This window comes from Choristoneura fumiferana, chromosome 12, assembly GCF_025370935.1.
Source record: "Choristoneura fumiferana chromosome 12, NRCan_CFum_1, whole genome shotgun sequence".
NCBI classification, from domain to species: Eukaryota; Metazoa; Arthropoda; class Insecta; order Lepidoptera; family Tortricidae; genus Choristoneura; species Choristoneura fumiferana.
The window spans coordinates 21,687,934-21,710,404 of NC_133483.1; the positions used below are offsets into that span (position 1 = coordinate 21,687,934).

Here is a 22,471-nt window from a genome sequence, read left to right on the forward strand (position 1 = left end):
GGGGCAATGAATGTCTGTGTTTTTAAACAGTTTTGTCTTTCGGAAACCTTTGTCCTCCCTTTTTTCCGAACAAAACGGGGACTATGCAACACTGTGGCATGCTCGATATTTTTATGGTACGGTTTTAAGGTGTATTAAATATGATTTTAATCTAAACATTGTTTTCACGCCCGTAATAACAGACTTTGAAAGCCATACTTAAAAACCACACGCAACAGTGCGCCATCTAGTGAGTGAAAAAACGATAGCTCTCATTCTACGCGAACGAAGTCGCGGGCAACAACTAGTATGCCATATATTGAAAACCGTCGAGGCGTTAAATACCGAGAATACCAAATATATGGACATACTTACGTACTTAAAAATATACTCTTTTTGGGTAGTCGGGTAAAAAGACAAATTTTAGGTAAAAAAGAGCAAGACCCGGTATCCCTTAAAATTGAAATCCATTAACCTGATTACTATTTGCTTCCAATCCTACCCCAGGGGAACTTTTTATGGAGAAAGGTCAAATATTCAGGAAGATGAAAGCGAAAGATTACGCCCTGCGTTTTGAGTGCTCAAAAAATAGTAGATTGTTCAACAAGGGAGGAAAAGGACCAATATCACACGAGTGTGATATTGGTGTTTTTCCCGATTCAAACACTCTACATTTCATTTCGACAACCAGGAAAGAAGTAGTTAAATAACAGTGTGTAAAAATTGACTGAAATTTAGAATTAACACAGAAAAGAGTCTAACCACTGGCAGTTACGCTCGACTTTAATGAAAATTGAATATTCCGCAAACAGATCACTGAATCCAAAAATCGTTAAGGCAACCTATAATGCTTTTAAAATACCTATGCAACGATACCCCACGCTCAAGGGTTACGAGACGAGAATTTTTTATTATCCCCACTTTACGTCTATGGGAGGCCAAAAAAAATCATCCCCACTTTATGTCTATGGGGGCGTCTATGGCCTAAGACACTTTTTTATTGTTTTTTATTTAAAAACTTTGTCGGCGTGACTGATATGTATATTGATGCCAAATTACAGCTTTGTGGTACCAACGGTCTTTGAGCATAGCCGCCGACAGACAGACAGCAGACAGACAGACAGACGGACAGACATGGCAAAACTATAAGGGTTCCTAGTTGACTACGGAACCAGGGTTTCAGGAAAAGTGACATGTAAAAAAGCCCTTTCCAACCAACTTACGGAACAAAGTTTTGATCGCTGTTTTTTTTACATTCACTTTTTTATTTTAGTAAAGTACAAACTTAATGACTTTTTTTTATTCATTTGGATGGAAAACGAGCAAGTGGGTCTCCTGATGGTACCCTCCGTGGGTTCTGATGGAGCTCACCACTGCCCATAAACATCTGCAACACCAGGGGTATTGCGCAGATGTGTTGCCAACCTAGAGGCCCAAGATGGGATACCTCAAGTGCCAGTAATTTCACCGGCTGTCTTTCTTTCCACGCCGAAACAAAACTACTACGAAGAAATACAGCTGGGTTGGGCGGCATATGGGAAACTTCGTCGAGTCTTTACATCGCAATTTCCACAGAGCCTGAAGACGAAAGTCTTCAATCAGTGCGTCCTATCTGTCATGACATATGGCGCCGAGACGTGGACGCTCACGGTTGGGCTGGTCCACAAATTTAAAGTCGCTCAGCGAGCTATGGAAAGGCCTATGCTCGGAGTTTCTCTGAAGGATCGACTTCAGAACGAGGAGATCCGACAGGGACCTATAGTCATCGACGTAGCTTACCGGATAAGCAAACTGAAGTGGCAGTGGGCCGGCCATATCAGTAGAAAAACCGATAACCGCTGGGGTAAACGAGTTCTTGAGTGGAGACCGGATTCGGCAAGCGTGGCGTGGGACACCCTCAGACGAGGTGGAGCGATGATCTTCGTAAGGTAGCTGACAGTAACTGGATGAGAGTGGGCGAGGATCGTGCTCAGTGGCGTGAAATTGGAGAGGCCTAATCTTTGTCCAGCAGTGGACTAAGATAGGCCGATGATGATGATGATGGTAAATTACTATGAAATAATACGACAATTTTGTAACTTTATCCGAATCGATGAAAGCTATGTCGTTTTACCATCCGTATTTGAACAGGTATAACATGTAATACTTACTGATATTACGGGTAAAATTGTGTCATAATATCCAATGAAATACCTTCCCTTTCAATTTCATAACAATAGTTGGTAACATAAATATCAATAGAGACCAAATCGACCGGACGAAACAGTACTAGAAGAACTCCTCCTCTAGGTGTGATGAGTGTGACATTTCCATTTCAAGAAAATGGCCTCTAGTGGATTGTTTTTCTTTGCCTGCCCCTGCCGGTTGTTTAGGTTATTTAGCTGTCAATAACAGACTGTCACGAAGATTTCACATTATATCGCCACTCAGGTAGGGAGAGAAAGCTAAAAATAAGAAATGTTTATTTCTTGAACCAGACTTGCGGAGAAATTTGGGAGTACTATATTTTAATAGTCTATTGTGGGCTGACAAAAACAGATATTCTTGCCTTAGCTCATCACAATAGCGGCCTTCTAAATAATAAGTATTTTACACATACTTAGAAAAACAAGCATAAATAAAACTTTACTAGAAACTAAATACTTGTTTTTACGGAATAGGGGGCAAACGAGCAAACGATCGCCTGATGGTAAGCGATTATCGTCGACCATAGCTTAAAAACCTAACCTTACTTAATTTAAAAACTTAATAGCCGACTGCCTACTAATGATGATGTCCAGGATCTCGGTAACAAGACGACTTAGCCCCGTTGAGTTTGGGCTCATTTTATTGGTTTTCACGAGTAGTTTTTACCTGGATGATGTCCGTCGAGGGTCCTGGTAATGGAGCCGGAATGTGATCACATGATCTCAGTAACAAAACGACATAGCCCCGTCGAGTTTGGGCTTATTTGATTTCTTTTTACGGGTACTCTTTACCTGGATGGATCATGATGGACGTGGGCAGGATAGTTTCTATTAATTATCTTCTTCTTTTTCTTCATCATCGTCGTCATCCGCCGGGCATGTGCAAATGCCCGTTACACTGTCATTATCTTCGTTGTCTTTAATTGTTGTTTCAAGACTTTCAGGAATTTCCGAGTCAAATGCACTCTCTTCCTCAGAGTTACTTTGCGGTGAAACAGCATTGAAGCAAGCTTGTCCATTACATTGGTCTCAAGCTAAAGTGAGTAATCCCGATTTTCTGCACCGACAGCGTACACCGCATCCATTCTTACAATTACAAAATATTGGTTTAAGTAAATCCTCAGGAACTGGTGGTAATGTTGTTTTTATGGGCTCCAGAAGTTAATTTTGCAGTTGCCAACCCCATCGAGGCCTTGTTTAACTCGCTTGAAATCACAATTATTTTCACCTCTTCTTTCTGTCATACGGTGCAAGACGAGGGTAGAAAGAGATGCTGAATGCGATCGCGATTGCAGCGTGTTAGACAATACGGCCTCAGGTAAAGAGTAATCTTGAAAACAAATCAAATGAGTCCAAACTCGACGGGGCTATGTCGTTTTGTTACTGAGATCATATGCTCACATTCCGGCTTCATAATCAGGACCCTGGACATCATCCAGGTAAAGAGTACTCGTGAAAACCAATAAAATGAGCCCAAACTCGACGGGGCTACGTCGTCTTGTTACCGAAATCCTGTGATCACTTTCCGGCTCCATCATCAGGATCCTGGAGATCATTCAGGTGAAGAGTACTTGCGAAGACAAATCAAATGAGCCTTAATTCGATGGGGCTACATTGTTTCGTTACTGAGATCCCTTGCCCAACTTCCGACTCCATCATCAGATCAGCTTGGTGGTGTCATAATCTTGCATTGTTACCAAATATACTTATGTCTACCAAATTTAAGCTGAATCGGAGACCAGTGCTTGAAAAAAGGTTTGCACATTTTGGAACATCACTTCCGTATTTTCTGGCATATTTACATACGTACACACGAACATTGCAAGTTAAATAAAAAATCAAATAAACAATTTATTGTTAATGATATTTCAATGACTTAAAACTGTATACAAGGTTTTATTCAATGAGATTCACGGTTGACCTTTTGTATCAGGCAGTATGGCTGAGCGCTGCGGGCTCTCTGCTCTCTATCTCAAAAACGGTTGGACGTACAAAAAATTTTCAACACAATATTTGTTCCAAATTTTATGCTCTACAATTTTGTAATAAATGATAACATGACTGGAGCTATAGAAACCGAGATAATCGCGAAAACCTGACTTTTTTGACATTTGACCTTGAATAACTTAAGACGCGGACACGAGATTAAATGTGACTTTTGAGACAACATTTAGGACACCAAAATGAAGCTGTATACGAGTTTTTAGCTTATTATCTCTCATTCCGAAGGGAATCTCCTTATATAACCGGATTATAAGCTGTTTATATTAACTTGTTGAGCGACGGCCGTTTTGATCAATTACACGCAATCAATCATCGATTCGCCGACTTGCCAAGAATTAACAATTACCGAGATTGATGGAAGCTTTAACGCTGATCTTTTATGGCCAAAACAAAAATGATATTTTTTTTTAATTATTGCAATGGCTCATAAAGCCAGAAGACGTCCAATGTTCAACAGATCTCTTAGGGCTATCTGTTCTGTCTCAAAATTTTACTGCATTCACTGTCACCTGACTTCCACAGGTGCCACCGACGCACATGTGCGTTCAAAATGTATGAATAATTATGAAAGCGGCACTTGATAAAGTTCCGAAAACGCATATCTGCGACGGTGGTAATGAGTGCGTTAAATGCCTTTCTTTGGTTACAGACGGTGACAGACAGACGGATAGACACAAACAACAATATGATAGACCATCAGGAGACCCACTTGCTCGTTTGCCATCCAGTCGAATAAAAAAAAACATTATTAATTTATACGTGAACAAAGATCCCGACCCAGGTTAGAATTACACCTCTCCATTTGTTCCGTGGATGTCGTAGGAGGCGAAACTGAGGTATACCGAAGGCGACAGGCTAGCAACCTGTCACTGTTGTACCGAATTTGTCAAACTTAAAACCTAAAACTGCTAAAAGTGGCTCCGAAGTGGTAACGTTTCATGTGCTCTGTCTACCCCATTTGGGAATACATTCGTGATGTTTGTGTGTGTGTGTGTGTGTGTGTGTGTGTGTGTGTGTGAACAAAAATGCGGGCAACTGCTAGCTAGCAGAAGATAATTTGATTCTAACTTATGGATATAACTAGCATTCCGCCCGCGACTTCGTACGCGTTTAATTAATGGACAACAACAAAATTAGATAGAAGCGTTGTTTGCAAAGTAAATGCGTGATGGAATATTATGCTTTACTATGCTAAAAGGCTTTGCCTGAAAGAGTTTTTAATCAAAAGCATAATTCCCAAAGCCAAAAAAAAACTAAATTTTTAATAGGCAAGGGAAAATCCCCGCCTACTAAAAATGTTCATATTTTTATCTCAATTTCTTTTTACAGCAGTGTTTTTGAGGAATATCTTCAATTAGTTAAGAATATTTAATCAGTAACTAGTACTACTTACGTAAGGAAAAAAAAGCCACGTGCGAGTCGGAATCGATGTCGATGGTTTCTTGCTATTTGTGGAAACTTGTCCGAAAGTAATGGACTGATTGCGTTAAATTTCGGTACAAATATGTGTCGGTTCTTGACCCAAAGAGGAACGTGTAAAGATTTCTACCAACTGCATCGTTTCATGCCATGACCATAAGAAGAACGTGTCAGGAACTGAATTCAAGCGCATGTACATGTCACGCGACGGCAACGGTTGCTAAGGAAACGTGCTAGTGGGCATGGTCTCATAATTTTCAATACAAAGAATATAGTGATTGCCTGTCACATTACAGTCACAGCCTTATTCATAAAAAGTTAGAGCCTCCTTGAAGGCCCGATGCTAAAAAACGTGATTCATAAACGTCTGTTAGCGCTAATCAGTCGATCAAGGCTCTGCTAAAGTTAGAGGACCGTAGACCCTCCTTTATCTCCCTGCTAAGTCACAAAATGGCCGCCACAAGTTGGAACAGCTGACTTTGACAAGAGCAAAAAACCATACCGAAGATATTTTTAGTGAAGGGAGGGTTACGCAAAGATTAAAAAAAAAACAGAAAAAAATATTTTCAGGAATTTGTATTTAAAAATCCTCTAAATTAGGTATTTATTACTGCTACTTTACTAACAATAAATATGAAAAAAAAAAATAGGATGATTAACATAATTACGGCTTTTTGCACTTAAACATAAACATGCGGATCGGAAATGGCGGGAATACAAACATCTCGCTTTTTTTTCCTGCTAATTTGCTGTCACTGCTGTCAATTTTTTTTAAATTATCGATGAGGCCATTTTTTGTCTTTGATTTGTCAAGATGGCCAACATAACGCGTCTAATCCGTCTATCAGCAGCTCAACAACTATCAGACTGCTAGCAAGCGTTTATGAATCATACTTCTTGACAACCGTCTAACAAGCTTAATCAGTCTGCTAAGTGACAGACCGATCAAACCTCAATTAAGGATTTTTTATGAATAAGGCTGATAGTATATGTATACTGTGTAATGGGTAGAGACCTTTACGTAAACAAATTTCAAACATGGATGATACTTTTGAGGGATAAATAAAGATAAGATAAGATGAATTATTTGTAAATATATTTAACAATAGAACAACAATAAAGTGCTTGTAGAACGACAAAGTTCAAAAGTGTAACTAACTTTACGACTTGACGTGACACTAATGAAGGTTTATAAACATACTAGCTTTTGCCCGCGGCTTCGCCCGCGTGGGATTCGGTTATCGCGCGCCTGTTTCCTCGGGAACTAGGCATTATCCCGGGATAAAAAGTAGCTAATGTCACTCTCTGGCCCATAAATTATCTTTATGGCAAAAATCACGTCGATCCGTCACTCCGTTTCGACGTGAAAGACGGACAAACATACAAACACACACACTTTCGCATTTATAATATTAAGTATGGATTTTGCAGATGGCAGGACGTTGTGCAAGGTCTTCCCGGATTGTTACCACCATCTTGCTCGCTAATCCTGCCGTGAAGCAGCAGTGCTTGCACTGTTGTGTTTTGGCATGGAGAGTAAGACAGCCGATGAAATTACTGGCACTTGAGGTATCCCATCTTAGGCCTCTAGATTGGCAACGCGTCTGCAATACCTCTAGTGTTGCAGATGTTTTTGGGCGGTGGTGATCTCTTACCATCAGGAGACCCACTTGCTCGTTTGCCATCCAGTCGAATAAAAAAAACTCGAAAACGTGCCTCTGCACTTTGCAAACTTATGACATCTTTACTTTAAAAATTTACACAATTTTACAGTATAAATTCAATCTACAAACAATTTTATTAGGTGTAAAGTCCACAATTTTTTTTCAAGTGGTGACAAACAGTATACTTTCTTTAATTAATTCTTAATGAGTATCAGTATTAGGTATTATTTGTTTTTAGTAGTAAAACGTTTTAGAACGAAATCATTTTTTTAAAAAACGATAACCTAATCAAATTAGAAAACAAATCCGGACGTTGTCATTTTAAATTTCAAAAATTTCAAAAGTTTAAAAGACAGTCTTTGCAGTGTATAACAGAATGTGAGTAGGCTTAGCTTTCATTGAACAAGTACGTTAAGTATATATAACTTAACTTTGTTTTGGTATGTAAAGGTGCTTCAGCTTCATTTAGTAATCTATTTAGTTTTATGTAGTATAATTGTAAGGTTTCAATATTTCCTTTAGGAAACTGTAAGTCTAGTTTTCATAAAAATGTTATTGTAATATATATAGCTATAAGAGACTGTTTGTTTCTGAATAAATAAAATAAAAATAAATTTCAGTATCTCAAAAACGGTTGAACCGATTTTAATGAGACATGGCTAAGAACCACAGCAACGAAATCAGCTTTCACTTAAAAAAACTCTCTACGATGCCACAGACATACAGACAGATATTGACGTCACACTTATAACTCCCCTCTTTTTGTGTCTGGGTTCAAAACAAAGGAACTGCCAAGCCAGACCAAACCTTGCCTTGACTTGACTTGCTTTATATTATACGCCCAATCAAAAATGTGTTCTTGAAATAGAAATCCCAAGCTCTGTTTCTAGATCTCTTCATCGTCATCATATCAGACGTAGGACATAGGCCTGCCCCATAGACCTCCAGTTGCCTTGGTTAAAAGCGTCTTGCATCCACCGTAAACGCGCGACTACCAGGTTATCCGACCCGTCCATCACGTAAATGAACGTGTAGTTATCTTACTGGATTATATTGTTGCTATTTGTGGAAATAAATGGAATTTGTGGGCGGCGGTGGTGCCGCATTGGTTGAATCATAATCTGTGGAACCAAATTGTGTGGAACCGGAAACTTTTGATTGTTGAAATTGAAAACGTTACCTCAAATTGCTTGTAACGAACGCCCGAAAATTCTGAATAACTCTCAAACATTGGAACTAAGTTGTTGGTAACTTACCTTCCTTTTACAGGTTCTCATGTCGTACGTAACTTAGTTACTTTACTCGCTGTCCGTTACTAAGGCTATGTAATACTTTACTGAAAATTATCTAAGTAATTATAAAATTCTTAGAGTTGCGGTTAGTTGTAATACCTTGGTGTTGCCAAATTGACAAAACTAGGCGATGTTGAAATTAATAAATTGGTTCAGGTGTTAGTTTGCGAAAATCCGAATTATTAATTGATTTTAGTTCGACAATCTAACATTCAGAGCAGTATTCTGGGTGTTCGAAGAACTGATCGAATCAGAAACACGGCACTGCGCTCCAAAACCCGTATAACCGATGTGGGTGTAAAGACCGCTAAACTGAAGTGGGACTGGGCTGGCCATGTTTGCCGCATGCATCCAGACCAATGGCACGAATCGTTACCAAATGGGTTCCGAAGGATAGCCAAAGGAGTAGAGGCAGACCCAAGAGAAGATGGCGGGACGACCTGAGCGCTATTCAGCTCGATTGGCAGGTGCATGCTCATGATAGGGAAGAGTGGCGAAAGAAAGGGGAGGCCTTTGCCCAGCAGTGGAACATATTACAGGATACCAAAAAAAAACTAACATTCATTCATTCATTGGAGCAACCCTCATCATCATCATCATTATATAGCCGTAGGGTGTCATGCCTCCACAATGACCTCCAGTTGCTTCGGTAGGAAGCGGCTACATTCACATTGAACCCGCGGCTTTAACGAGGCTTTAACAAGGTAGTGACTAAATAAGAAACAAACAAGGTGAGATTTATTATGTGGTGCATAGGAGAAATTTGTGTCTGTACTCCTGTCCAGTGGTGGTTTAGAGGTATAGCACGTGGCACCGTATGCTGAGGACCTAGGTTCGATTCCCAGCGCTGGTCTCATTTTCTGGTTTTTCAGTGCATCTGTGTTTCAGTTTGTATATTAGATATGGGGCGATGAGAGCCTGGAGAAATTGATCGCAGTTAGAAATACTAATGGTAAGCCGGGGCGGATCTAGCAGATGGACCGATTAAATAGGGGATTCCAAAGTCCCCAAGATTTAGCTCCATCGTCAGGGTCGCGATGGACAGAAGCCGATGGAAACAAATAATACATTTCAATTAATAGACCACTCCTTGATGAAAAAGAAAATGACCATGTTGAAGAGCCCTTTGTGGCCTAATTGCAAAATAAACGTTTTGAATTTTTGAATTACGATGAATGGGGGACCCGACGGACGCTAGTCAAATTCGCACTTGGCCGGTTCTTAGCAAGACGTGTTCGTTGTCTGCATTATAAGTCTGAGTCGCCGACAGAAGTTCCTTATTCATCAAGTGAGTTACATTCACTTCATTTATATTTCCGTCACAAGGAAATGCTAATGAAGACCTCTCAGCCAAGTAAGGTTACCCTTACCCGCGGCCCGCTGTGTAACCTTATCGCAGTGCGCTTTCGCTGTATTTATTGAAGAAGTTTATTGCAGATGGTAGGACCTTGTGAAAGGTCCGCCCGGATTGCTTCCACCACCTTGCTCGCTAATCCTGCCGTGAAGCAGCAGTGCTTGCACTGTTGTGTTTCGGTGTGGAGAGTAAGGCAGCCGGTGAAATTACTGGCACTTGAGGTATCCCATCATAGGCCTCTAGAATGGCAACGCATCTGCAATCCCCCTGGTGTTGCAGGTTTCTATGGGTGGTGAGACCCACTTGCTCGTTTGCCATCCAATCGAAAAAAAAAGAGTTTCACTAAGGTTTGCAGTTGGAATAGTTTAAGAGAGTAGTAGTAGTAGTTTATTGAGAATTTATTTTCTGGTGGAATTAAAATATTTAAAAAAGATAAATAACATGATATTTACATCGATAGTTCTATAATATAAAATAAAGGTAAATATTGTATGTAAATTATAAATAAAAAAGTTGCCCAAAATCACTGCCAGGTGGTAAGGTGCCCAGAAGGCTGGCAGCATTTCCACGCTGTATGGCAATGCTTAATCTTTGTGCTAAGAAAAAGCCAGCCCTCTGGTCACCCGAAGCCGTGAAAAGATAAAGTAGCGAGAGTTTAGTGACTTTAGGTTTTTCAAGTCTCGTGGTGTGAACTATGGCCTCTCTACCAGGGGGTCGTGGGTTCGCAACTTCGCACCAAACTTTTTCTGAATCTATGCGTGAAATAATATTTGTAATTTATCGTGAGTTTTTCAGTGAATATACATGCCAAGTGATCCAATAGGGTGTGAAGTTCTCAATCTGCACAGGGTCCACATGGGAAATACAGCCGGTGCTTTTCCTGTATGAAAGGAGACCTGGTGGTAGATGATGATCATGAAATGTGAAACACGAACATAACGAAACATTCCCATAAATTAGTTTTTGGGAAAAATTACATATTTAATACAAGCTTTTTTTGCTGACTGTACTTTTGGTTGACTGAACTTGCATTGTCACCCAAACTACATTTACGTACCAAATTTCAAATCGATGCCATTAACCGTTAAAGAGTTCCGTCCTGCGGAGACTAACTAAACTTGCGCCAGAAGCACCCGAGAGCTAAATTGAATTTCACCGTTAAAGTCTTTGAAAGTTTAGCGCTTGTTTTGGACACGAGCCACAACAAACCGAATAAGGTACGCGCGACTAGAGGCATAAATAGCGTGTTCTCTATCCACTGCGCGGCTGATTAGCTCACGGTTCAGTGGTTACCTGGCACCACGCGCAATGGATAGAGAAAAGGCAAAACAGTGTTGGTCGTGGTAGAAGCCGGGCAGTATTGTTTCATTTAGTTTTGTTGTGAATAAGCGAGAGAAAGAGTTCTCGTCCATTTACGTTTCATTTATCTTTTATGATAAAATACTAGATTTTACCTGCGGCTTCGCATGCGTTAACCATTACGTCCAGTAGTTGCATTTGCTTAATTCCCACATAAATTCTCAAAAGTTAGTTACATCATTGATTTCATTAAAGTTTGCATACTCGTATAAGACACGCGCTAAGGGTGCCCCTTGAAATGTCAACAAACTATTTATCGAATTTAATTCCATCAAAAACAATTCATAGAATATTCAATACGAATATTTTCTCTTGGAGTAATTTCACTTCATCTACTATTCATTACATATTAAAACAATTATTAGAACAACAGTAAAAGGATTATTATTTGCTTAAAAATACATTTCATCAACCATTCATGAGACAAAACAACTAAATATTGTTGTTTATTTCGTCGACGTATTATTAAACACCATAAAATTGGTTAAGTTAGATTAGAACTAAGACCTCAAATAAAATCGCTACCAGAAAAGTAGGTTAGGTTAGGTTAGAACTGTGACTCTAAAAAATAAACCGGTACCAGATAAATAGGTTAGGTTGGGTTAGAACCGCAACACTCATAAAAAACTGCGACCCCATCAAAAATAATACGCTACCAGTAAATCAGGTTGCGACCCCAACAAAAATAAATCGCTACAAAAATAAATAAATTTCATTCAAAAAGTAAAAATCCATACTTAATATTATAAATGTGAACGTGTGTGTGTTTGTTTGTATATTTGTCCCTCTTTCGTCGCTACATTTCGACGTGATTTTTGGCATAGATATAGTTTATGGGCCAAAGAGTGACATAGGCTACTTTTATCCCGGAAAAATGCACAGTTCCCGAGGAAACAGCGCGTGATAACCCAATTCCACGCGGACGAAACCGCGGGCAAAAGCTAGTAAGTAATAAATTATGAAATGATGGTCTGCCGAACACCAAATAAAAATTAAAAATCGGTGATTTAAAAACACTTATTTTAATCATTCGAGGTAATGAAGATCACACTGAGGGTCTGCTTGAAGTACAGAGCTGAAGAGCGCTAAGAATGAACCACGAGCAATAAGAATGTACCATTTCAAATGTTTCCTTTACATGTTCACTTATCATCCAGCTTCTTTAATGCAACTTTTCTTTGCCAACAGTGTAACCAACATATTCCTGGTGAACCTGTCCACGGCGGACCTCCTCGTGACTGGAGTCTGCATGCCCATTCAGCTCAGCAAGGCTATCACCCTCGTTTGGTTCTACGGGGAGACGGTCTGCAAAATTGTCAATTACATGCAAGGTATTTGGTTTATGATGCTTTTGTTTGTTTACCTGTTTCTGTATAGTTTACTCTTTGTGATGTACAATCAGAATTTAGGAGATATGTAGAAGAACGAGGGTCACCAACATAGCCAAGCAAATTAGCTCGTTGAAGTGGAAATGGGCATATACAGAGATAGCCATTGGGGCCGATTGTTTTCAAATGGAGATGACGGAACGGTAAGCGCACTGTAGGATGTCCACCAACGAGATGGATGGATGACCTGGTCGAAGCCGCGGGTTCAAGGTGGATGCAAACTGCTTCGATGGGTTCAAACCAAAGCAATTGGAAGTCTATGGGGGAGGCCTATGTCCAACAGTCAGTGTCCTAGGGCTGATAAGAGTGCGACGATGATGATTGCTTTGTGATGTTGTCATTATAAATTGGTAAACTTTTTGATGTCATTTTTAAACAGCCTTCAGATTTATGATGTAAGACTGTCTTGTCTTAAATTATGAATCTGAAAGCAAAACGTTTAAATTTTTCGTGTATTGTGTTGTTCTTACTGATATTTAACACCACTGAAACAAAAAAATAGTTTAAAAACTAAGAACGCTCTTTAATGGTCAAAATTCCATCACTACTCCATCGTCAGAACCTGTATACCATTATTTGTCAATGTTTACCCTAACACAATCTACCAAACCCGAACACGGCAAGGTTACGCTAATCAGGTCAGGTTGATGCTACCATATCATTGTATTGCCATCCAAACTAAGTATAAATAACAAGTTTCATGTCAATAATATTCTAGAACACATACATAAACATCACGTCTGTATTCCCAAATGGGGTAGGCAGAGCACACGAAACGTTACCGCTTCGGAGTCACATTTAGCAATTTTAGGTTTAAGTTTGACAAAAACAGTGACAGGTTCCTAGCCTGTCGCCTACGGTATACCTTAACCTATATCCTCAGTCGCCTCTTACGACATCCACGGAAGAAAATGGAGAGGTGTAATTCTAACCCGACACCACACGGGTACTCTAGAAAGTGGGTGAAATTCAAGTTCAAAGATTCCATTCATAAATACAGGTGAAACTAAAACCGCATTCACATTTATGTGTCGTCTTGTGTTGTGATGCTTTCTGTTCCTCTCTCTCCCTCTATATAGCTTGTGATGCGACACAACACAAGCCGTCACGACACACTGCATCAGATAAATGTGAACACGACCATAAAAAATGTATGAAACCGATACCGTTCTGATGCGTCACGACACAACACGACAGATAAATTTCTATGCGGCTTAATGAAAGCGTGTTAAAAATGCCAGTTGCCTCTCCTGCTTCCCCCTGATTCCCCTGTTTTCCCTTCGAAGAAAACATTGGCAAAAAGCATACACAAGCATACACTTGTGTCAAAGTCAAAGTATCCTTATTCAATTTAGGCTATTACAAGCACTTATGAATGTCAAAAAAATCTACCACCGGTTCGGAAAAACCTCTGTTGACAAGAATCCGGCATGAAACTCAACGAGGTATGGGTATATATATGGGTTGATTCATTTTCTTAAATAAGTAACACGTTGTAGTAGGTATAAAACTTTAGGCATAGGAATAAAATATCATGTAATTAGATAGGTATCATGTAGCTTCACGCCGGACCCATATATGGAAAGGCATCATGTATCCACATACCAACCATGAGGTTAATGGACCATAACAACTGTCTCATATTACATTAACTACTATTATTATTAACCTAGTTGAGAAAGTATATCAACCCTGTAGTGTGTAATCCTTGAATAAAGTTAGATCGCATCGAACCTCCATTGTTTTCATTACTCCCATCGCGTCTCATCCTCACAAGGTAGTTAACAGCAAATTATTAAAGAAATATTAGTCTCTTTGTCTCTTTGAAGCCGTGGTGGCAGAGTGGTTTGACCTATGGCCTCTCAAGCAGAGGTTCGTGGGTTCAAACCCCGGCTCGCACCTCTGAGTTTTTAGAAATTCATGTGCGGATTTATATTTGAAATTTACCACGAGCTTTACGGTGAAGGAAAACATCGTGAGGAAACCTGCACAATCCTGCGAAGCAATTCAATGGTGTGTGTGAAGTTCCCAATCCGCACTGGGCCCGCATGGGAACTACTGCCCAAGCCCTCTGATTCTGAGGGGAGGCCTGTGCCCTGCAGTGGGAAGTATATAGGCTGGGATAATTAGTCTCTTTCCTGAAATTTCAAAATCAATGGTAAAGCCACGTGTATCAATACCTTTATTTCACAAACTACCTAACGTTAGAATAAATTACGGAACTCTGCAATCCTTACAATCAACTGAAATCCAATTGGGAATTCTCTTTTGCTAAACTAGACGAGCAGAAAATTAAAATGGATATGTTCGCAAAATAATAAAAAGGTATCAAAGCCCAGCGACCTGTTCGTTCGCTATATTCGACTACCGAAATGCGAACCAAAAGTAATACGTAATACATATTAATTCAGAATCGGCGGATCTTCGATATACTCATAAAGGAAGGCTGGGTTACAAAGGATGGATGTGTTTTATCATTATAGTACGAGATTGTATGCCAGTTTACCACAACGTTGTTATAAGTGCATGTACAACGTGTTTTCTTGATTTCACTTAACATCTATAGACGGCTTAGTTCAATAACTACCCGGTAATATTTTTTTTTGGCTCAATTGATAAAGTTTGCTTGTTTTCTGTGCATTATAATATCAGCAAAAATACGATGCAACATTACAGAAGAATGCTTCTTTTACCATCACGTCAGTCGAAGTCGAAAGATTATTTTCTCACACCATGATTGAAAATACATTTTCTCTTTGGTCGCTCGCGGTTTGATTGCTGTTTGCTCGCCTCGTACAGCACAGAGTACTTTATACATAGGCACTTGTCCCAACGCCGACGATGAGCGAGAAGCGAGCAGAGCGAGTAACTAGAAACGAGTGGGCGAGCAGTGAAAAGCGAGTGTTCGAGCACGACGGGCGATTACTCGCTCCACTCGCTCGAGCCGGGCGGCCGCCAAGCTAACAGCGCTGAGCGAGTATCGCTGAGCTAGTTTTATTGCTCAGCGAGTTTTATAGCTCTTGTCGCTGCGACAAAAGATGTAAGAGCGAGTTCTCGCCGGCAGTGTGAACCGCCAGCGATCAACTATTAATATATATGTCTCTTTTACTCACACAGGATCTTATATATTTTGTTCGTTTCTTGAGCGAGAAAATAGTCGATAGTCAATCGTTTCCTCGCCGGCGGTGAGACAACTGCCATATACTGAAATCGTACAGAAAAATCATTGTCACATCACTTGTCTTTCAGAAACGTCAAATGCTACCTGCCACGATTTGTGAATGTTTATTGATGAGTCCGCTCAGCTCGCGGCTTAAGGGCCATCATTGTGGCGTTTTAAAGGAGATGTCTTTGTGCAACGAGGTGGATTTTCCAGCTGATAATAATATAATAATAATCTTTATTGTTCAATGATGATTTCCAATTTGTTCCCAGGTGTAGCAGTAGCAGCTAGCGTATTCACAATAGCCGCCATGTCCGTGGACCGATGGCTTTCTATATCCCCCGAGCCTCGGCTGCGACCCCCGAGCCGCCGGCAAGCGGTGCTGCTGCTGCTGCTGCTGTGGTGTGCTGCGCTTCTCATCTTTATCCCATTACTCATGGTGGCTACAGTGCAGAGGGAAACTGTACCCATCATTGCCACGGGGCTTGGAAATGTTTCGGTGGGTTTTGCTTTTTTATATGCCAGGACATGTCGTACCTTCGGTAGAATAAAGGCATAATTCCACTTTTTGTAAATTAACTTATTTTTCGATTTTTAGACATTTATGCCCTCATACTTGCAGGTGGTAGGACCTTGTGCAAGGTCCGCCCGGATTGCTACCACCATCTTGCTCGCTAATCCTGCCGTGAAGCAGCAGTGCTTGCATTGTTGTGTTTCGGCGTGGAGAGTAAGACAGCCGGTGAAATTACTTGCACGTGAGGTATCCCATCTTATGCCTCTAGGTTGGCAACGCGTTTGCAATACCCCTGGTGTTGCAGATGTTTATGGGCGGTGGTGACCTCTTACCATCAGGAGACCCACTTGCTCGTTTTCCTTCCAGTCCTATAAAAAAAAACTACCGAAGGTAGGATGTTGTCTCGTTGTATGTGAATTTAATATTTTGACTTTTGTCGTTAAATATTATTGCACCAGGGTAGTTTCTATCAATTAACTGAGCCTTCTGTCGAAATTAACGGAAATCAAGAAAAACACGGTGTATATCTTCAAAACCTTGGCTAAGCTCTGGACATTGATTACATTTATATTAACACAAAAAGCCGTGGAGGCCTAGTGGTTTGACCTATCGCCTCTCAAACAGAGGGTCGTGGGTTCAAACCCCGGCTCGCACCTCTGAGTTTTTCGAAATTCATGTGCGGAATTACATTTGAAATTTACCACGAGCTTTGCGGTGAAGGAAAACATCGTGAGGAAACCTGCACAAACCTGCGAAGCGATTCAATGGTGCGTGTGAAGTTCCCAATCCGCACTGGGCCCGCGTGGGCACTATGGCCAAGCCCTCTTGTTCTGACGTATATAGGCTGGTATGATGATGATGATGATGATGATATTAACACTATAGGTTACTATAGGTAACAGCTTTTTCTGCGTTCGGATGTGTCCTCTCGTCTACACATGGAGTAATTTTATGGAACGTGACATAAGTTACTCGTACGTGACTTAAATTCTTGTCTTCAAAATCAGTTGTGTCATTCGCAAGTTAAGATATGGAGTAAAGAGATACATTATTACATACGCAGGGGCAGGTACTTACATGATCACTGAAAAATATAATATTTTTTTCACAAAGCAACGCAAAAAGAGGGAAGTTATAAATTCGACCGCTATGTGTGTCTGTGGCACCGTAGCTCTTAAACGAGAGGACAAATTTGAATGAGGTTTTTTTATTTGAAATCAGGTTTTCTAGCGAAGATTCTTAGACATATTATGTTTCTTCAAAATCGGTTTAGCCGTTTATATTGAACTTTGAAGTGACAAAGTCGCGGTTTGCCATTTTTTTGTTGATTAGGTTATTTCAAGATAAGACAAATAAAAAACGCATTCAAATCGGTTCACCCGTTTAAGAGCTACGGTGCCACAGACACACACACAGACACAGAGACACACATAGCGGTTAAAGTAAAGCGGTAAATAGAATGCAACCTCTTTAAAACAATTAAGGCCCTGTCTGCAGTGCGAATTTTTCCGCACGGTTATTTTCTCGCAATGGGGAATGTCTGAAAAAAATCCCATAGATAGAAAGCTCATGTCAGTTTCTATGGGCGTGTACATGAAAAACAGGGTCGGTAATTCCATGTCAGTATTATTCGGCCCGGTAAAGAGTGTCACCTGTCAAAACGATCGAGTCGAAGGCACATAAATTCTTTTTTAATGTTTTTTATTCTGGACTATCAGATTGGAACAACCCGTAACCGACCGGACTGTCGTAATTTGGCGTTAAAGAAAACTCTTTTATTTGTATGCTACTTAAAAATCCCTACTCCCTAATCCCTACTCAAAATATAGAAGCCGTGGTGGCCTAGTGGTTTGACCTATCGCCTCTCAAGCAGAGGGTCGTGGGTTCGAACCTCAGCTCGCACCTCTGAGTTTTTCGAAATTCATGTGCGGAATTACATTTGAAATTTACCACGAGCTTTGCGGTGAAGGAAAACATCGTGAGGAAACCTGCACAAACCTGCGAAGCGATTCAATGGTGCGTGCGAAGTTCCCAATCCGCACTGGGCCCGCGTGGGAACTAAGGCCCAAGCCCTCTTGATCTGAGAGGAGGCTTGTGCCCAGCAGTGGGACGTATATAGGCTGGGATGATGATGATGACTTAAACATCTGATATTTTTTCTGTTAATTAGAAAGGTTTCCTATTGATATTAAAAGTCCCGAGCATTTCTAAATTTTTCAGACATTCCCCATTCTGTACCACATTGAATCTTATAAGAGTATTGGCAATGGCAGTAAAAAAATCACAAATAAATCTACCTAACCTATCTATTAAATGAGTCTACATAGGATTATTATTATTATTATTTTCTCAAATAACAAAATATAGAATTTATTTATCTCCCAGCCTATATACGTCCCACTGCTGGGCACAGGCCTCCTCTCAGAACAAGAGGGCTTGGGCCATAGTTCCCACGCGGGCCCAGTGCGGATCGGGAACTTAGCACGCACCATTGAATCGCTTCGCATGTTTGTGCCTTTCCTCACGATGTTTTCCTTCACCGCAAAGCTCGTGGTAAATTTCTAATGTAGTTCCGCACGTGAATTTCGAAAAACTGAGGTGCGAGCCGGGGTTCGAACCCACGACCCTCTGCTTGAGAGGCGATAGGTCAAACCACTAGGCCACCACGGCTTCATACAGAATATTTATATATAATCAGAATCTCGGAAACGGCTCCAACGATTTCGATGAAATTTGGTATGTTTTAGGTAAGGTTTTCGGGGATGACAAATCGATCTAGCTTGGTCTTATCTCTGGGAAAACGCTTATAATAGAGTTGTAGCCCGAGCAAAGCTCGGTCGCCGAGGTACTTGCAATATAATTCGCGCGGAAAAAAATCGTAGTGGAGACAGGGCTGTAGGGCACAGTAAAAATCAGAGTAAACAACGGGACACGGAAAACTAAATAAAAGCTTGTAAATAATCACGCAATTAGCTTTAAAGTAGTTCAGTTAACGGATTTCCTGCCACCGACGCATATATGCGTTTTCGGAACTTCACCCAGTGCCGCTGTCTTACTTATTCATACATGTTGAACGCACATGTGCGTCGGTGGCACCTGTGGAAGTCAAATGGCAGTGAATGCGTTAATTGTTATTTTCACGCATTCTGATAAGTACCGTAAACTGCTTCAACATTGCTCTCTGGCCCCAACATTGCCTGATTCGATTTAGAGTCGATAACTTAGCACCCTTTAGGTTTTTAAACTTTTATCCCCCCGTAATAATAATTCCCTCGTAGGTAAAAGCTTAAAACCTATAACAGTACTTAGTTATCGACTCTAAATCGAATCAGGCAATGTTGGGGCCAGAGGGCAAAGTTGAAGCAGTTTACGGTATTAATATTTTAATTGAATATTTTTTTCTAGATAGAAACGAGAGATGTGCACTTTTGTACGGAGGAGTGGCCGGGACTGGATACGAGAAAACAGTTTGGCATGTTCAGCTTTACTATAGTTTATGCGATACCTGGTGAGTTTAGTATACAATAAATAGTTGGGTCCACATTTGAACATGATACTACCGTGAGTCTCAACTCATATCGGTTAGGGTGAAGCGTCTATGTATGGAGAAAAAAAAATGTTTGATCAGTCTCCAATACCTCTAAAAACATGCATATCGACACACCCTAAGAAAAAGTGTGTATCTACAAAAACCAAATTTTACAGAAGAGCGTTTTAAAGTTTCTTTAAATTTAAAAAATTTAAATTAAAAATAAATAAATAAAATTAAATAAATAAAATAAATAAATTTAAATTTAGGGTACATTTTTGCAAAAGTATCCACATCTATGTATATGTTGTAACTTTTATTTTGTTTTTGTATTTGGATGCATGTTTAAACAGATAGGTAGTTAAATATAATTAAATTGTGACGAGCGCGTTCTCGCCAACAAACTGTAATATCAGTTTGGCGAGTGGATATGTACAGTAAGCAAGTGTATGTAATACCTATGAGAAATAAATTAAAAAAAAAAAAAAAAACGCAATTGCGTGGTAACTTTATATGCCAAAGGATTGAAATTTGGCATGGAGTACAATATTGTAACAACATATATATGTGATTTTTTATAGATTTTTAAATACGTTAGTTTCTTAATAATGACAGTCATACACTTTTACTTACGTGATAATATTTTGTTAACTCTGACGTGTAAGTAGCAAATACCATATTTGTTATACGTATATTTAACTTCGACGAAACGGATTATGTCAAATAGACATGTGTGTAGCCAGTACGAATGAATTGAACGAGTGAATGATATTGTGTATGTGTGTATTACAAAATTACTAAGTACAGGCTGAGACATTCTGTATTCTATATTTTTAGGGTTCCGTGCCTCAAAAAGTTAAAACGGAACCCTTATAGGATCACTGTCCGTCTGTATGTCTGACAAGACCCTTTTTCTCAGGAAAGCGTGGAGGTATCAAGTTGAAATTTATATAAAATACTCAGGTCTACTGTCCCTTGGAGCTGTGAAAAAATTAAACTTCTAAGCCATCGCAATCAAAAGATACAGCCGTTTATGCTTTAAAACTTTTGTCACTTGCAAGGCAATAAAAACCAACAGGGTACTTCTCGTGAACTCAGAATCTTGAAGTTTGGTACGAAGCAACGTCTTATAAAGGAAAAATTGCGAAAAGCATAAATTTTAAGTTACGTCATATAATAAAATCCCCCCCGCACTGAGGGTACGGAACCCTCAGTGCGCGAGTCCGACTCGCACTTGGCCTTTTTTTTTAAATTCAAATACCTACATAAGAGGGCGGCAAATAGACACGCTAATAATAATAATAATAATAATATGCCATTTATTTCGGACAGAATCCATAGAGGATAGTTACATACAATAAAAATACAAACAAGTGGTGTTAGTAAGCCACTGCTAAGCCACTGGGGTGAAGCCGTGACATAACTACAGTTAGGTTGATAATAAAACGCCTACCCAATATACCAAGTAAATTAGCTAAGCTTATGATAAATTAAATTCAATGTAAAATTGTAATCACGTCGTATTTTTGAGCTGGGTTTTGTTAAATTATCACCGCAACTTCCGGCTTGTAATTAAAATCCAGAGCCATTAATGGAGTGTTGAGAGTGTTGGCATTCTTTCAACAATCTCTTTTTAATTTAACGACGTTTTCGTTTAATAAACTTGCGGTTTTATTCTGTTTAGATTGAAAAATAGGTTACACTGAAATAATGTAAGTCATGGTTAATCATTTTTTGCTGGCTCTATTTTACTAGTAACAAATTACTTCTTTAGAGGAGTTGGGGATGTGCAACTGAGTTTTTTACTGGCGAGAGTCTGGCATCGGCTGTGTCCTCCCTACCCAGTCGCCCATAACGGATTTTTACTGGCGAGAGTCTGGCATCGTCTGTATCCTCCCTTTCCAGTCGTCCATAACGGATTTTTACAGACGAGAGTCTTGCATAGTCTGTGTCCTCCCTACCCAGTCGTCCATAACGGATTTTTACTTGCGAGAGTCTGGCATCGTCTGTGTCCTCCCTTTTCAGTCGTCCATAACGGATTTTTACTGGCGAGAGTCTGGCATCGTCTGTGTCCTCCCTTTCCAGTCGCCCATAACGGCCTTTTACTGGCAAGAGTCTGGCATCGTCTGTGTCGTCCCTTTCCAGTCGTCCATAACGGCCTTTTACCGGCAAGAGTCTGGCATCGTCTGTGTCCTCCCTTTCCAGTCGTCCATAACGGATTTTTACTGGCGAGAGTCTGGCATCCTCTGTGTCCTCCCTTTCCAGTCGTCCATAACGGATTTTTGCTGGCGAGAGCCTGGCATCGTCTGTGTCCTCCCTTTCGACTGTGTCGTCCATAACGGATTTTTCAATACCGCACGCTCCCGTATCTATATATATAAAAGAAGAAACTGACTGACTGACTGACTGACTTATAGATCAACGCACAGCCCAAACCGCTGGGTCTAGAAACTTGAAATTTGGTATATATGTTCCTTAATAGGTGTAGACGCGCACTAAGAAAGGATTTTTCGAAATTCCCACGGGATAGGGAATAAATGGGATTTATATTTTCACTTCGAAATGGCCCTATTTCAGTAACTATAATTATTAGAAACTTCAAATTTGGCATGCAAGTAGG

At 40.1% G+C, this 22,471-nt stretch overlaps 1 protein-coding gene across 4 annotated transcripts in view; it reads left to right on the forward strand.

Annotated features, from left to right (window-relative positions):
- LOC141433597 (neuropeptide FF receptor 2-like) overlaps nucleotides 1-22,471 on the forward strand; it is a 143,585-nt gene that overhangs the window by 90,381 nt on the left and 30,733 nt on the right. For all 4 annotated transcript variants that reach the window (XM_074095705.1, XM_074095704.1, XM_074095706.1 and 1 more), the window contains exons 3-5: nucleotides 12,446-12,588; nucleotides 16,081-16,307; nucleotides 19,728-19,830. In XM_074095705.1, the coding sequence (XP_073951806.1) occupies nucleotides 12,446-12,588; nucleotides 16,081-16,307; nucleotides 19,728-19,830 (473 nt within the window). The remainder of the gene's footprint in view (nucleotides 1-12,445; nucleotides 12,589-16,080; nucleotides 16,308-19,727; nucleotides 19,831-22,471) is intronic.